The sequence below is a fragment of the Siphateles boraxobius genome, unplaced genomic scaffold, assembly GCF_051911475.1.
Source record: "Siphateles boraxobius isolate OS27281-9 unplaced genomic scaffold, OSU_SipBor_1 16, whole genome shotgun sequence".
NCBI lineage: Eukaryota > Metazoa > Chordata > Actinopteri > Cypriniformes > Leuciscidae > Siphateles > Siphateles boraxobius.
In genome coordinates this window covers 18,737,970-18,756,532 of record NW_027508766.1, presented here as the reverse complement: position 1 = coordinate 18,756,532, position 18,563 = coordinate 18,737,970, and the positions used below count along the sequence as shown (strand labels likewise).

At 37.6% G+C, this 18,563-nt stretch overlaps 1 protein-coding gene across 5 annotated transcripts in view; it reads left to right on the top strand.

The window, feature by feature from the left end:
- Positions 1-692: 692 nt before the first annotated feature.
- zswim7 (zinc finger, SWIM-type containing 7) overlaps positions 693-18,563 on the top strand; it is a 97,889-nt gene continuing 80,018 nt past the window's right edge. For 3 of the 5 annotated variants that reach the window (XR_013204185.1, XM_077231931.1, XM_077231928.1), the window contains exons 1-4: positions 693-761; positions 793-811; positions 1,347-1,436; positions 3,973-3,994. Coding sequence is in view for 4 of the 5 variants with exons in the window: in XM_077231931.1 (XP_077088046.1) it covers positions 1,361-1,436; positions 3,973-3,994 (98 nt within the window). In the remaining variant the exon portion in view is untranslated. The other 2 variants (XM_077231929.1, XM_077231930.1) reach the window with 2 other exon arrangements.

Genomic DNA, 18,563 nt, shown 5'->3' with positions numbered 1-18,563 from the left:
CTTTTTCCCTTCTTTTTGCAATCGCTCTGTCAAATTCCTCGACTTCACTAAAATAAAAGATGAATGCCATTGTCAAAAATATTGTGTAATAATATATATATTTTTTTTTCTGCAAATGCAAATTACAAGCATACCTATGACACACTCTAGCTCACATGTTAATACCATAGACTGGTTAATACATAGTGAAGGCATAGTAAATTTGATTATTAGGCAATTGTATGAGTTGTTCACAGTGAAATCACAGTTAAATTAATATTGATTCATTTTAATACTTAAGTTTTATAAGAACTAATTTAAATAGTCTACATAAATTATAGAAAGTAAAATAATTACTCCAGCATTAATTAATTCAATTTATAGTTTTAGGAGAAAAGGTCCGGTAATTAAAAAAAGGTCAAACGGTAAATCTGATTTAATAAATAATGATAACCATTCATATTTAATTTTGTGCATATGCAACGTTTATAGGCTATCAGGCCCCAGCACATTTTCAGTGCAGACATTTTACAGAGGAAATTATAGTATTAAATAGTTAAAATTGAAGAAGAAACTTATTCTTCTCAATTGTTTGTTTTATTATTACTATTATTTTAGTAGTTGTTAATATTATTACTGGGTTATATTCTTTTCTTTTTAAAGGGTTTAAATAAATTGTCCATGCTGTCCAAGTACCATAGGTGGCGGTAAAAACCAACGGTATGTTATACGTCTTACAAACTACTGAAGAAGAAGAACATCAAATGAGTGCTGCGGGAAACAGCACTGTCTTTTACTGTCTATGCGGGAAACGCGAACACGGTAAATATATGTAAGTTACTGTGTAAACGCGGCACGCGAATCTTTATATATTCAGCAGATATTCGGTCAGTTGATGCTTTTAGAATCGCCCATCGAATCGTCTTGAAGTTTTTTTTTCAGATACAATGTTTAGTTGTTGATTTTATTGGTTTGCTTGTTTCAGGTAGTTTAGATAATTTAAGATCATTTTCCAGTGCTTCTCAAACCTTCCCCATCCCTGCACATTTTGTACAGTCCACTCACCAGCTCATTTGAGCAAAAATATGCAGACAGTGGTGGAGACTCCAGGTCAGGACAGGTTTGAGAAGCACCTTAATAGAGAGGACATACTAAATATGAACACTTCTAGTAACGTTAAGTGTTAACTCCTGTAATTAACTACACAATACAGTTTTGCAAGAGAAAAAATATACTAAAGACAAGTAATTTCATAGTATACTATCGTTATATATAATATAAATAATTACAGATCCCAATGAAAAGCTTTAAAAATTTTACATTATTTACAGGCGTTATTATACAATGACAAATGAAACGTGTTTTAGTTTTCAGGTAAATTATGGACTCATCTCTGCTTTCTGTTGCTGCGCAGATTTTGAAAGACCTTCAGAGAACTTACTCTGAGACAAATAAGGGTAAGTATTAAGCTCAAGCTCACTGATATCAAGTCAGCTGGATGAAGCCATTGACTGATGAAACATTACAGAAACATTTGCAGTACACTAGAAAACTAGTTAACATACATAGTACTACACAATAAGCTAATCACACACACACACACACACACACACACACACACACACACACACACACACACACACACACACACACACACACACACACACACACACACACACGTAGTGTTTCCATGTTTTATGGGGACTTTCCATAGACATAATGATTTTTATACTGTACAAACTGTATATTCTATTCCCTTACACTAACCCTACCCCTAAACCTACCCATCACAGAAAACTTCTGCATTTTTACATTTTCAAAAAACATCACTTAGTATGATTTATAAGCTGTTTTCCTCATGGGGACCAAAAAATGTCCCCACACGAACAAGGATTTCAGATATTGCCATCCTTATGGGGACATTTTGTCCCCATAAGGTAGGGTTTACCAGGCCACACACACACACACACACACACACACACACACACACACACACACACACACACACACACACACACACACACACACACACACACACACACACACACACACAGTACACAGAAGTCTCTGATCACAAGTGTACATAATGTGCATATTGTGATATAGCCTTCAAATGATAATATCAAAGTAAATTGTGTAACAAGGCAAGGGGATAATTTTCAGTTCATAATTACAATACAAATATGAGTTTTACAGTATTTGGATAGTAGGTTTAGTATGATAATCATGTGCTCAGCACGATTTGATATGGTTCCAAAAGGCAACTTGTTCTTCACATTTAACCTAAAACATCTAGACCATAAAATTTCAGTTTATTTCTAGTTAAAAGATTTTCAGTTAGGTCTCAGACATAAAACATAGCTTAGGCCTAATAATACATATGTATCAAGTGAACAGTGAAGTTAGTGAACTTTAACAATAACGTTTTACTCTTTAGTTTAGAAGATAAGAGAGTAGCAATAGCTGCAATTTCTAATTGGGACACAGGGTAGCGCACTAATACCATGGCCCATCTATCAGACAGCAGCATGTCTTTCAAGCACAACTGCTGGAGTTCACAACTGTTTGAAACAGCTAACATGTACTGTGGGTTTTATTTTATTTTTAATGTGTGTCTTATGGCCTATGGTATTGAGGCTTTTCTTTAATATAAAATTCAAAATATAGGGACTTCGGTTAAAATATGTCCTTAAAGCATCATGTTCCTCAGAACCTAATGGCAATTTGAATCCTTGTATTAAATGTATCAGAATATCAATAAGCTCATAAGAGTTTTTGTGAAACCTTTATGTGTGTGCAGACAAGACCTAATGCAGAACATCTGTATAAGAGTAACGACATTATTTTGCTGGTATTTTGATGTCAAGCAATGCCAGAGAGAAATATCTAGGGAGGATGATTAGAGAAGTAATGATCGCTCTAGTGTGTTTGAGATTGAGATGTCGTTTCAATTTGTATTTGTTTGGGTCTTTCTCCAGAGAACATTGGTGACCAAAATAAACAACCAAATTAGGATGTTTTGGATGACTGATAATTGGTTATTATTACTATCTTTAACATGTACTTAACTATTAAGTAGTTATTTTTTCCAGATTTTGTATTTCATTTACCATGCACTGGCTGTCCAAAGTTTAGAAAGTGTTTTTGGAAGAAGTCTCTTATACTCACCAAGGTTGAATTTATTTGATCAAAAATACAGTTAACAGTAATATTGTGAAATATTATTAATGTATTTTAAAATGTTATTTGTGATGTCAAAACTGAATTCTCAGTAGCCAATTCAGTCTTCAGTGTCTCATGATTCTTCAGAAATCATTGTAATTTGCTGGCTTTTGTTTTTTGCTGCTAAAATAATTTGGTGGAAACTAAATTTTTACCGGATTCTTTGATGAAAAGAAAGTTCAATGCACAGCATTTATTTGAAATGGAAATATTTTGTAACATACGAGTATACATATGAATCAATTTAATACATCCTTGATTTTCTATTGTCCCAAACATTTGAATGATCATTTATCATGAAGTTGCAGTACTGTTTTCAACATTGATAATAATAAGAAATGTTGATAATAATAAGAAATGTTTATAATAAGTTTATAATAATAAGAAGAAAAGAACCAAGTCAGCATATTAGAAGAATTTCTGAAAAATCATGTGACGCTGCTGAAAATTCAGTTTTGCCATAAAAGGAATAAAAGACATTTTAAAATATATATAAAAAACTAAACAGTTGTTTTAAGTTGTAATAATATTTCACAATATCACAGTTTTTATTGTATTTTTGTTCAAATAAGTGCACCCTCTTGGTGAGTAGAAGAGACTATCTAGTCTAAGAGACTAATCTAAATTATTCAAAACTTTTGACCGCCAGTCAAAAGACCGCCAAAAGACCGCCAGTTGCTTTTGTGCTTTAACATAATGCTTGGTGCTTTAACATTTCTCAGGTTTATAAAACTGTAACCATGTATCTCTTTGTTTCCCTCTTTCGTATAGTACCAGATGACCTACTAATAGCGTAAGTAATTTTTTTATCCTCTTCTTCCTCTTAAGTCACGTTTACAATATTATAAGGTTTGGCCTTAAAGGGACATTGTGTAGGAATTTTTTCCCACCTAGCGGTCAAATTGTATTTTGCATTCAAACGAATTGTCCGCCTCGCTTTTTCAAATGCGTGTTGCATCTACGGTAGCTGTTATGTCCCAAAAAGCTATGATAGGATGTCTTCTAATAGAACTTTGTCGAATTTTCCTTCGGGTGAACAGGTTTGTTATTTCAAACAAACTGCAACTTGACACAACGAACAAACTAATGTTACAGTATGAATAATAACAGTGCAATGCAGCCTTTTAAACTTGCCGGGGCAGTGACAAGCGCCTCTCACTGCTCTGCTCCTCCGTTCCTGCTGCTTTCAGTTACGTGACGCTGGCTCTGAACAAAAACTTGTTGTGGAAACGCGTTGGCCTAGTACTTTTTGACCCTCTCTGCTATTATAGTTTTTCAAGATGGCGGAACGACATGGAAGCCTCCGTGGACCTACCGGTCACATGTGTATAAAGATAATAAATTCTTCGTTTACGAGGATAAGTCAGATAATTGGCAGAGGTATTTGTACACCATTGAGGACACATTTGAATAATAATATTGATTTTAGATAATAAAATACCTAAAAAACTACACATAGGTGCTTTAAACTACTGACTGGTAGTATTTTGGATGCTTTTGACCCGTTGAGTTGAGAAAGGTCAATTGTTGACCTTTGTGTTATTCCGCACTGAACACTGTGCAGAAACCAGCTCGTACCTCTTAACTACCAGATGTACTCAGCACAGGCTGTTTCAAGCACACACGCATGTCTTTACATCACTGTCTTTACAGACGTCATTGTCTGAATAAATCATGACTTTAAAAGGGTCCTCAAACCCACAATGATAGTCATCAGGCCACCACTGAGAGAAGCACTAAACCACAGTAAATACTCTTCTGGGATGTAATGTGGGTATCACATTCCCCCATAAATGGTTGTTCACAGATCAGCACTTTTAGCTTTATTGGGTGATTGATTGTGGTTTTAGTGTCATCATCACGCCATATGTTAGCTTATGTATGCTTCTCTCTGAATTAGAAATTCAGGACATGATTGGCTCACAAATTACATTTTCTATTTTATTTTTTTGTGTGTGTGTGAAGACAGGAAACAGCCCATGTTTTGGGTTAAAAGTTAGTGCTGAGGTTTGTTGCCCCAGCTTCCTGTGTTCTTGTCAGTCTTATCTCACCCAGCATGGTTTCCTCTAGGTAGAGAGATGAATTCCCATGTTAACTCTTAGGGCGTTTTAACACCTGGCTTGTTTGGAGCATTTGTTTCGGAACCTGATGCGTTTCCCACTTAGTTCGGTTAGTTTAGGCATTTATGAATATGGCAATCTTGCTCTGATCCACACCAAAAAAAATCGGTCCGAGATGCCCTAAATGAGTTGGTCTCGGCCTACATTAAGGGCATATCGGACCGATTTTACTTGTCGTGAGATTGAGAAAGCAATCCAACCCAACGAACCAGGCTTTATTACAGAGTTTGATGAGTTTTTACGGTATTTCTGACAAGGTATTTATGTGACAACTTTTTATTTGGTCAAAAAAGGGGTAAACTGCAGCTACAGGTTTTTATTTTACTATACAAAAAAATCATAGAAAAAGAAAAACCTCTCGGGGAAAACGCATACTTTGTGTGCAACATAATCAGTTATTTATATTTCTTTGGTTCTCTCTCGACGGTGACGTCATGCTCATACCCTCTTTGAGCCCGCAAAGGTATTGTTTACCCATCCGGATGGATTACTACGGTGGCCGAGAGAGCTCAACGTGCTGCAACTGAAGAAAACCCATGCAAATAGATAAACACCTGCAAATTAAGAACACATCTTCATCAGTTTCACAACACGTGTGTGCTCCAAATAATCACAACCAAATAAAGAAATGCGCTGCAAATAGCACAGACCACAGCGGAAATGTTTCCAGGGGACCCCAATAAGCGACGAACCCGGCTGGGACATGCTTACAGCTCAAAGTCTACTTTATTATTATTATTATTATTATTATTATTATTATTATTATTTAAATTTTTTTTGCAAAACATACAGCGATGACATGTTTATGACATACAACTTTGTATACAATATACAAAATGTATTTCAATATCATGAGAATACTAATGAGAAAACTAAATTAAATAAATGGAAAATATAGAGAAAAAGAACATGAGGGAAAGATATTAATCTGTATATCAGTTACATTGTACAAATTTTGTTATGTTTCATAAGAAATGTTAGGTAACGCAGGGTCTAAATATGAGACAGCAAGTTTTAAAGTTGGGACACTCGCACACAAATATATAACGCATATTTTAAAAACTTTTTTGTATAAAATGTTTTTTTATTTGCAACACTTATGTTAACAGCAATAAGAAGATATTTCTGGTAATAACAGCTATTGAGCTGATGGACACCATGCTGCGTTATCATGGGAACATCCCAGGTGAAAATAATGAGGAAATTATTTAGAGCACACATGTGTTGTGAAACTGATGAAGATGGTGGAAAATGGGGATCGAACAGCGCTTTGAGATGTACATTTAAAGTCGCTATAGAAAATAAAGGTTGTGATTATTATTATAAGATGTTTTCTTAATTTGCAGGTGTTTTTCTATTTGCTTGTGTCTTCTTCAGTTGCAGCACGTTTAGCTCTCTCGGCCACCATAGATTAATGATATGAGTGGAATCCCACAACATAAACGTGCACTCTGACAAATGAGAGGACAGTTTACTTACACTTTACAAATTTTGGTCCATTTAGAAAGGCTATCTTGTGAAAGTTATCCGAACCAAGAAAAAAATCAGGGGTGTAATGATATATCAATATATCGCGGAATATAAAATTCAACAATATGTATCGGTGATGTAAACTGCATTCTGCAGACACATATCACTTTATTTGATAAACAGATTTGCTGATCAACGCACTTACTGCAATTCTGTAATATTTGTAAAACTGACGTTCTAATGTATGTGCATGCGTTACACACGAGAATGACATGACGGTGAGTAAATGAAGACAGACTTTTAGTTTTTGGATGAACTAGCCCTTTAAAGTTTGGTAATAGTCATTTTGACTCGCTTTGCAATTAGAACTCCTAAAAAGTGAAAGTACAAATATAATTTAAATCACCATATTGTATTTTTAGATCGCCTTCGTCAGCTCACATTGACGTGAGTCAGAAGTGATTCTGACAAATGGGGATCACTTGCGAGAGCCTATCTACTTCGAGTGTAACTAAACGAGCCAATGCACATTGGCATTCGATAATCGCACCAGCTGCTGTGCATCGCGGTACGAGCATATAATGCCTCGCGTCCTTGTCTTTCGCTTCGGAGCCAGACGGTGAATGCTGTTCCTGTTCTGCAATCTTATCTGAGAGTGTTTTAACCCTCTGGGGTCTAAGGGGTTTTTGGGGTCCTTGAGGTGTTCTGACATAATCTGACATTTGTGCTTTTTTCAGTTATTTATAAACATGTTAATGGCAAAGGTGTAAATTCACTCTATATAGCACAAACGGGGCTAGAGTAATATGTGAGCAACATGTATGTACATGTTTGTATTTTTAAGATAATAATGTTTATGCGTGGTTTGTGAAAAAACAAAAAAAAATGTCACTGAAATAAGGTCAATAAACCCATTGATTATTTCTTCACAAGACTTTTGAAAATTGTATCACATAGCCTAAAATATTTGCTCCAAAACTATGTGAAAATCATCCTGCATACTCATTTAGATAAGACAATATATTGATTTAAAATTTGTATGACTTGTTTTGTGTGAGAACGCTTTATGCGAGGATGCGTGAATCTCTCATTAATATGAATGCATTTTACACCTGAGAAAGACAAAGACCCTCCCCTAATGGCCCTATCAGGTGCTATCATGCCCGATCATTATTACCCCTTTTCCACCAAAGCGTTTTGAGAGCCGGTTCGGAGCCGGTGCCTGCGCGCGAACCAGTTCTTTGTGTTTCGACAGCCAAAGAACCGGTTCTCGGCCAGGAAAACTGGTTCCAAAGCGGCACCAACTCTTTGCTGGACTAGAACCAGAGAACCGTTCTTTTACCACGTCATGCTTACGTCGGGGGCTGGGGGCGGGTTTAGATGTGTCCTAAACATCTTTTCTGACCGCAAAGCCAGGAGAAACATTTGCAGAAACACGATGTAGTCCGCCATTGTAATTGTTATGGTTGAAGTTGGCGCAAGCATTTCTAGCTTTTTTTTAATTTTTTTAATTGAAAACATTATGTAAGCAAAGAAGAAAACAGTCACAAAATAGAACAAATAAACGGAGAGAAAAAAAAGACAAGACAGGTGTACATAACTAATCAGAAAAGATTACAGATCAAAGGAAAAGATTAAAAGACTTACATATTTCAATTGTTTTTAAAGCCTTCTTGGTTCACGAGTTAGAGATAATCCCAAAGTAATGTTGTACTTGCAAGCGTTTCTAGCTGAGACGTAAAGCGACGTACACAGTGACGTAACGACGTCGTTCGCTGGGCGCTCTAGAAGTGGAAAAACAAACAGGTTCTGAGGAGGTTCGCAAGTTGAACCAACTCCGAACCAACTTTGAACCAGCACCAGTTCCGAACCCGTTCTTTTTTGGTGGAAAAGGGGTATATGAGGAGCCTTGCACAAAGAATGAGGAAAATTAAAAAAAGAATGGCTTTTAGATTGTCTCGATTTATTTACAACACAACATAATCCAAAGATACACAACAAAGGACAAAAAGCACATTAGTAAACACACTGATCTAAAGACAAAGACTTAAACAGTCACACACCTTTGTGCCATTCCTGAAACATAGTAGCCTACATACCTGTCATGTCCAAGGTGTTTGACTTTTCATTTTACCATGTTCATGTACAGAGACTCATGTGAATGTTGAAGTCAGCAGGACTCATCCAGCGGGATCTGGTCCCTTTCTAAAAAACAAAAACAAAAAAACAGCTGTAAGTAACAACGTAACAACAACCCCGCAAGTTGATATCAAGACAAACTATAGGGCTGCACGATTCTGGGAATACATTTTAGATTTTTCACTCACACACACATAATGTGTGTATATATATATATATATATATATATATATATATATATATATATATATATATACACACACATTATGTGTAATATTTTGAAATAATACGGAGGATTTCAGTGGCCAAGAGTTGCGTCGCACAGTAAAGAACTTATCTGAAGCAGCAGAGAGGAGCAGCAACTGGCTGTGGTTGAGACGGAAAGAGTCTGGCTGGCTGTGTACAGGCCGCCATGCTACGGTTTCGAAAAATTCTTCAATTTGATGAGTCTGTTGGTTTATTTGTATAGTTTGCATAGTAATTACAGTTATTACGTTCCTGTGTATTTTGCGTGAATGAGGATTGGTGTTTAGACAGATATTGTGTTTTGCGGTAGTATGCCATACGGAACCGTTGCCACTGACCGCTTTAACGTCCGCAGTGGGGCTCGACAGCCTTAGTCAAACGGGTTGGCGCGTATGGTCGGGTTGTGGAGAGGTTGTGAGAGATTGTGGTTTGGTCAAAGGAGCAGCCTCAGCAGCAGGAGGGATGTAAAGGTCAGTAAGCTGGGCTGAGTTGAGTGGGGGACGGAGGGGGGTGACTCTTGGACGCCAGAGTCACTGTCGAGCCCTCTTGAGGTGTCGTGGGCTAGTCGACGAAACACTGAGGATGGAAGGTGCCCACTTGAAGTCCCTAGAGATGTCCCCTACTCTGCTCAATCTCAAGACGGTTGTCATGAGGGAACCGCACTGTGGTTGCAGCCGTTGAATATTAACACCAGACAGAAGGAGATTCACATCACTTTGGAATCACATTTGGAAAGATGCGTAAATGGATGGAGAAGTATAGGTTACTGTAAAGCTACGTCTTAGTTGGTGCTTATCTTGGCGAAAGCCGAGTACAAATCGGCATGAAGTTTTAACATCTACTCTCGTGTAATGGAAATCAAATCACTGTAAATCAGCTGTTTTCTATGTAAATATAGTAAAGTGTAATTTATTCCTGTGATCAAAGCTGAATTTTCAGCATCATTACTCCAGTCTTCAGTGTCACATGATCCTTCAGAAATCAGTATAATATGATGATTTGATGCTCAAGAAACATTTTTCATTATCATCAATGTTGAAAACAGTTATTTGCATTTTTATTTCAGAATTCTTTGATGAATAGAAAGTTCAAAAGAACAGCATTTATCTGAAAAATAATCTTTTGTAACATTAAACACTACCGTTCAAAACTTTGGGGTCAGTAAGAATTTTTATTTTATTTTTTGGGGGAAATAAATAAAATGGATCAATACTTTTATTCATCTAGGAGGAATTAAATTGATCAAAAGTGACAGTAAAGACATTTATAATGTTACAAAAGATTCTATTTCAAATAAATGCTGTTGTTTTTAACTTTGTTCATCAAAGAATTCTAAAAAAAAATTACACAACTGTTTTCAACATTGATAATAATCATAAATGTTTCTTGAGCATCACATCATATTATACTGATTTCTGAAGGATCATGTGACACTGAAGACTGGAGTAATGATGCTGAAAATTCAGCTTTGATCACAGGAATAAATTACGCTTTTTACTATATATTCACATAGAAAACAGCTGTTTTACATTGAAATAATATTTCACAATATTACTGGGTTTGTTTTGTATTTTTAATCAAATAAATACAGCATTGGTGAGCATAAGTGATTTCTTTTAAAAACATTAAAAATCTTACCGACCCCAAACTTTTGAACGGCAGTGTATGTATGTATATGTATTTTGTAAATATATATACGAACACCTAGTTTGTTGTGCCTTGTATATAGGCATGTGTAGGGCTGCATGAAATAATAACAATAGCCTAGATAGCAGGCAGCCTATAAATCGTTAAAAATGAACACTTCATTAATTACACTAGACAAACATATATTGTTTATCATATGTTACTTCAAATATTTCTATTCGTTATGAAATGATGAGTTTGGCGTGAAGCCTAATGCGTGGCGTGTTTTGCTTTTCAAACACACAGCGTGACTCAGACCCAAACTCAGCGCGTGCAGCGATCGAGCCGCTCCAAACTATGAAACATTATTGTTACATTATACATCTACGTCTGAGCAGATATCCACAAACACAGTATTTAACAGTAAGCACAGGTCTAAACATTAAAATATTCACCATATTAGAATAAACACTCATACTAGCATACTTGTATCTCATTTCATAACATTTTAGGCTGGCACCAGTTTAGTATCTACAATGTAAAGTCTATGCAACAATAAAACACTTATTATTATGTCTCTTACCTTAAAAATTCTCATAATCAAAACGTCGTCTTCTGAGGTAAATCCAAGGTAAATCCACAGCACAAACAGTCTTCCAAACTGATGAAAAGTAGAGAAATACTGGAGTCGCTGATTCTTTGTTTAGAGCTGATGAGAGCGTTAACAACTCTGCGTTCCTTCACGTGGATCATTTGAATGAGAACAACTCGTGCCCGTGGGGGTGTGGTCAAATTAAAGTTAATGAGCTCAGGCTGGAGAAACTGTACATGCTGCTGCTTTCTTACGGATTTCTTAAACCGAGAATATTTGTTTTTGATATGATTTACTTAATTTAAAAAAGGAGACTTCAAGCTTTGTAAAGACATTACTTTCATGTGTGGGTGGCAGGTATTGGCTGAGTTACAGATCATTTTCTGTCATGTTTCAGAATGCTCTCTCACATTGAGAGAGAAGACAGAACGTGCATCATTTTTTTTTTCTTTATTTTACCAAAAACACAACTTTTTGTTTTTATTATTAGTGTACACAAAAAAAGAAGACATTTAACAGTTTTTAATGATGTATAAAACTTGCCTGTATGATAAAAATTTGAGTTATTTGAGTTTTTTTTGCACTGATAAGAAAAAAAGCGAGAGCCGACTCCAGGGGGTTAACTTCAAAAGACGATTCTGCTTCTTCAGGAGAACGCCTCTTCAAGCTGTTGTTAGTGTTACAGTGCAGACAGCGATAGCTGGCCGCAATAGCAAAACAGCTGTTTTCACAGCTCAGAATGTTGCGACTTCAATGACAATGTGAGTGTTCACAGCAGGCTTGCACTATCGTCCTTTTTATGTAGACGAGGTCATCCCTGCTTCAGCACCTGGGTGCTTCGAGACTCAAGTGCCTCAAACGAGGTGGAGTCTATTTGCCTATTCCCCGATCTAGTTCCTCTTCTGGTGGCCAGCAGAAAAGGGCTACTCTGGCTCAAGGGCGCCTCGCTGACAGATATATGTAGAGCTGCGGGCTGGGCGACACGACACCTAACACGTTCGTTAGATTCTTAGCCTCCGTGTAGAGCCCGTATCTTCCCGTATACTCGCCCCAAGTGGCCAGTAGCGCGAGGGACCCATTTTTAGTGTCGGCTTGCAACGCCACTCCCGCCCCCATGGGCCGGATACGTGCATCTATTTGCTCCAGTAGTGTTCCCCAGAAATGGCTAACCCTGTGAGTTCCTCTGGCACCCCTTCAGCAGTCAGACGTTGCGAAGCGTCTGACGCCAGGCCTAAACTCGTATGCATTGTTGGAACCTGTTAGTGTCCATACTGTATGAAGCGGTCCCTGCGGCGACCCCATATGTGTATTCCTTCACGATCAGATCCTCTGCGGACAAGCCCGTGTCTTTGTCTCTGCTGGTTTTCTTCCCCCCTATATCTAGGCTGGAACCACCACAGAGACTGCCATAGACTGCCATAGACAGATACACATATGGACTAGCCAAGCAGGGTAGTACAGGTCAAGTCAAGTCACCTTTATTTATATAGCGCTTTTTACAATACAGATGGTTTCAAAGCAGCTTTACAGAGATAACAAGAAAATAATGTTGTAATAGTGTTGTTAAATACAGAATTAAATGTCCCCAACTAAGCAAGCCAAAAGCCAATGGCGAAGAAAGGCGAAAAAGGCGACAGGGGCAAGGAACCAAAACTCCATCAGGTGACAGAATGGAGAAAAAAAACCTTGGGAGAACCCAGGCTCAGTCGAACACTGTATGATTATGATTTAGGCAGCATTATAGGTCAGAAGTCAGATGGGATCAGAACAAAGCAACACTACAACAGTAGACTACCCTGCTTGGCTAGTCCATATGTGTATCCGTCACAGTGCCTCCCTCCGGGGTAGGATGTGGCTTCTGCAGTGTTCCCTTCCCCAAGGGTCTTGAGTGGGTCTTGTGGAACAGCTATGACTGACCTTCTCTGCTAGCTCCTACTTTCTGCCCAACACTGCGATCAGGCCAGGAGGCTCGAGCTGAGCGCTGGAAGGGCCAGCATCCGTGGCGTTTTGTTAGATATCCCCATTCGTCAGAATCATTCTTCGGAGTCACAGTGAGCTGACGAAGCGGAATGTCTCGGTTACGTATGGTAACCCTCGTTCCCCGAGGAGTGAACAGAGACTTGAGTCCCCTTGCCACAGTTGCTGAGCTTCCGCTTTACGGTCAGAACCACTTCTGACTCACGTCTTCCTCGGGGAACGAGGATTAACGTAATCGAGACGTTTTAGTAGTAGGAGTCGAGTTAATAACTGATACCACACGTCATTCTCTGCCTCTAACTCAAAATAAAGCTCAATCAACCACGGAGACACAAGGATCAACTCAAAATGGCTTTACTTAGAATCTTCAATAAACTTCTTACTGTTGCATGGATACAGTGTTCTCTTGTGGCTCACACAGTCTTCACTCGGACATGCGCTTCACTCTATCGCCGTTGCGGAGACTCTTCATTCTGGTGAAATCACAAAACAAAATGCACACAAATGTGTCCCTGCTTGATATATACTGTAACCACTGATGAACATTTTAGGTTTTGATAAGAAAATGATGAAAGAATGATGGGAAAAAAAATCTATACTTGTGCGGATGAGAACACAGACCCTCTGACACGCTTGGCAAAAGTTTTAACCACAAGACCACTAAGGTACACAAGCAAAATCGCTGATCTATTAATTTATTCACTTGAAAATTCTCGGCACTAACAATATTAGTGGATCTAATTAAAAAAATTATTAAACCCAATGTAACGTTACTATTGAAATTGATTTCTAGACATTGTAATGTTATTTTTTTCTCAAATTGTTATTTGAATTTTTTATATCTGATTTTGCATTGTATTAGGAACATACCCACACACACACACCTGTCCCACCAGCTTTTTAAAACAAACTTACGTCACTGATCATTTGTTTCTCTTGAAACAGGCACGGAGATTCATGAGAAATTGCGCTGCGGATAAATCAGCATGACCAAAATCTTGCACGGTCATATTTTTCAAAATAACTAGTCAATAATGTGATTAAAAGGAGCAATTTGATTACACTATTTCAGATAGCTCGTCGGGGTTTTTGCGAGCCCTGATCTCATCACTCCTTCGAACAGGAAGGGGGCCAAAGCAAATTACAGTGCCTGGCATCATACTTGCAAGTTCACACACCTCTTTAACGTTCATTTTAGTGATCTCCGACTGGCGAAGTCGAACATCATTAGTGCCGACGTGAAGAGTAATCTTAGAGAATTTACGATTAGCATTAGCCAGCACTTTTAAATTTGCTTTGATATCAGGCGCTCTGGCTCCCGGCAAACATGTGACTATGGTGGCTGGTGTCTCTATTTTCACGTTCCGTGTAATAGAATCGCCAATAACTAGGGCACATTCAAGAGGATTCTCAGTGGGTGTTTCACTGAGTGGGGAGAATCTATTTGATGTTGTTATCGGAACAGAAGAGTGGAGTTTTTTTCCCGCGACTAAAGCGTCTCACCGTCACCCAATTGCCCTGCCGTACAGGCTCTACTACAGCCGGAACCGAACAATGTTCAGTGTTCGCTAAGCTAATCACATCCAAATTAGTATCTAAAGCCCTTGCATTCTTACAATTAACCCTCTGAGGTCGTAGTCTCGCTTTTTTTCTTATCAGTGCAAAAGAAACTCAAAATACTCTGTTGATTTTTATCTTACATATTAAGTGTTGTACATCATTAGATCCTGATAAGTGTCAATTTGTTTGTGGATACTCACAATAAAAACAAAGTGTTGTGCTTTTCGCCAAATAAAGAAAAACAAACATGATGCGCGTTCTGCCTTCTCTCTGTCAGTTAAGTCCATTCTGAAACGCGTCCGAAAAATTAACTGTAATTCCGCGAATACTTGTCATACAGGCACGAGTGTTTTTCCATAATGAAGCTTGAACTCTCTTCTTTTAACTGAATTAATTTATATAAAAAAAAATCTTCTCAGTTTATGTAATCTGTATGAAAAGAGAGAGATGTCAGTCTTTTTCTTTTCAGCTCATTATACCTATTACGCGTTAATGTGCAACGCCCACGGAGAGCGTGCGGTATTCAAACGCAAATGATCTAAGGCAAGCCATTCAAACATGCCAACGCCCACCAGCTGGATTATAAAACACATCGTGTTTAGTAAGTATCTTACTACAGCTGTGTACACAGCGTATCCAGCGTATCCATTAAGTGCTTTGTTCTAATCGCGATATTGAATAGTGTCTGACTGTAAACCGCAAAAAGACTGTTTAAATATGAATTGTGTGTCTGTGTGTAGGCTAAATGATGAATGAACGGCACAGGCGCGCGCGCTTTGTTTACTACAGCTTAGGGCTGGACAATAATTCAATATCAATTTATATCGCGATATTTTTTTTTTTCGATAACGGTGATATGATTTTTAAACACATTTTCGATATTTCATATACATAGCAGCATTTGTCACTGACTGACGTTAGGCCCGCAGCCGTCAGAAAGAGCAGAACACAATTGGCTACTTTCCTGATGACGTACACCACAGACACGCAGCCACTGCTCAGAACAGCGGATCTCCAACGCGGCAAGTTTCAGCCACAGAATGAGCGCCCCTGACCACAATGCAAATGTGACTGAACGAGCTTCCACAAGTGAGGAGAAAGCATACGAAATAGTTGATAAGAGAGGAAAGACTAATTCAGTGGTATTAATTCAGTGGTGTTTCGGTGTTTCAGCGTGCTGCAAAATGTGCCGGAGTACGACTGCCGAGTCCGACTAGCAGCGGGAACACATCAAACGAGGATCAGGAGATAGACTGTGCCGATGCGCGCGTCCGCGGCCAGGAACGTCGCGTCCACACTCTAAAAATAGCTCACCGAAAGTTCTAATGAGCAGGTATCGCTCCCTGTGAATGTCCTGACGCGCGCACACACACACACACACACACACGACGCGCAGAATCCAGTTCTCTTCCTTTAGCGCTTGAATAATAACACACACATGCCAAAATGTCCGTTTTGTCAATTGTATCCTCACAAGAACAGTCTAAATGAGTTAAATAAAATCTTAAATGAAAGTTAAGAGTAGCCTATATGGGAAAATTAAATGCGTAAGATCCTCTCATCAGCGACAGATCTTAAAGGGACAGCAGCCAATTCTGTCTGTCAGTTAAGTTAACCAAAGAACAAAGGGGAACAGAGCAAATTACTCACTGATCTTGTCTAAAGAACGTGTGTAGCTTTAATAAGGATTAATCTATATTTAATTTATAATTTATGCAGTTCAGACTATTTGATAACCTTATTCAATTGCTGTATATTTCAGTTTTATTTACACACAAAACATTAATGGTGAACATTTTTGACTTTATAAAATGATTATCTCAAGTCTTGAAAAAAGTAAGACATTTTTGTTATACATAGTTTAGTAGCCTACTTTTATTTTTGGCAGAATTTATCATTATAACCATCTTAATTATTTCCTGGATTTTGTAACACCATAGTCCCTAAATTTATGTAAATGCAGGAAATGGGATTTAAATCGGAAAAAAATTCCTCCATTTTGTGTACCAAATGTTGCACAAATGTTATGGCAAATGTAAATTTAAAAACAGAAATGCATTGCCATTTTACATATTACATTTTCATTTTGCATATTACATTTCAAACTATATATTGCTACCCATATGCTTTCATAGTCTTGTAGCAGGTATTGAAAAGAGAATATTATTGTTATGATGGGTTATTTCATTGCTTCATGTAGTTTGTTATGGTGCAGTAGCGAAAGACTCCAGCAGATTTCATAGACTTGGCAAATTCATTTTTCAGAAGATTGTAGGAATAGACATCTGTTATGGGCGTTCTTGGCAGTTTTTCTGAGGCTTTTATATTGTTCATATCGGAATTATATCGTATCGACCGAAATTAAGAAATATATCGTGATATAAAATTTGGCCATATCGTCCAGCCCTACTACAGTTATACAGCGCGTGTCTGTGCCGTTCATTCACTCTCGCATCTACATTAGTAAACGTTATGTTTACATGAACACATCCAAACTATATTGCTATAGCCTACTAAGATGAGTAAAAATAGACTGAAATATGTTGAAATAAAATGTATGTATAAGCAACAAACTGCAAATTCACATGTATATGCTAATATATCATACACAATGGCCCTCATTTATCAAAAGTGCGTACACCAAATTTCCAGCGTACACCTGGCGTACACCCAAAACCACGGTGACTTTGATATTTATCAATATGGACGTTGGCGTACGGCACGCTCAAATCCTACGCCAGGTCAGGAGGTGGTGTACATGTACGCACGTTTAGAGTTAGTGCGGAAATGCGCAGAAAAACAATTCCTTACACCACAAAACGCACTGACAAACTAAAAGATATGAGGAGCTCTTTTCCAAAACGCGATAAACGCCATTTTTAAAAATAAATTTGTATTTTATTTCTATTAATAAACTAGTGTTGTGTCTGCAAAGATGAAATTGATGATCACCAACTCCGTAGTGAACGCGCCTATAGAGAGCACTTTTCGACAGCACTTGATTCAGTAGTACTAACACTTTCTCTTCACTTTCTCTTCTCTTCTATTCTATAAAAAGAAAATGCACTAAAGTTAAACTGAGAGGGGTTATAGCACTTGCGTATTGTTGTCCTACTGTTAGTTTAACTGCTTCTATTGTTTTCTCATTTGTAAGTCGCTTTGGATAAAAGCGCCTGCTAAATGAATAAATGTAAATGTAATGTAAATGTAGAGAGAGTAGCCTATTTCTTTTCGTTTATAATTGTTTCGTTTAAAGACATTTCAAGCTTTCTTTGTAGATAAATTTCTCATGTCTGTGAGGCATATACTGAGTTTCGGTTAATTTGTGATGAGATGCGCTCCAGTTCACGTGCAATGCAAGGGACCGCGTCCGCGCCTCCATGTCATGACTCATGATTATATTTCTGCTATTTGCTTATTTATTAAATCCAGGCAATCCAGGTTGATGAAAAAAATATTAAAATTAAGATACAATTTATACAAAACGGAATTCACTTTAAAGAAAGGCTTTCTACAAAACAAAACTTAATTAAGTGGCCAAAATCATGTCTGAGCATGTCTCCCGATATATTGCGCATCCTATCTTAGCCTATGTTCACTTTTCATAATCAACATAGATGGGGAAAAAATAA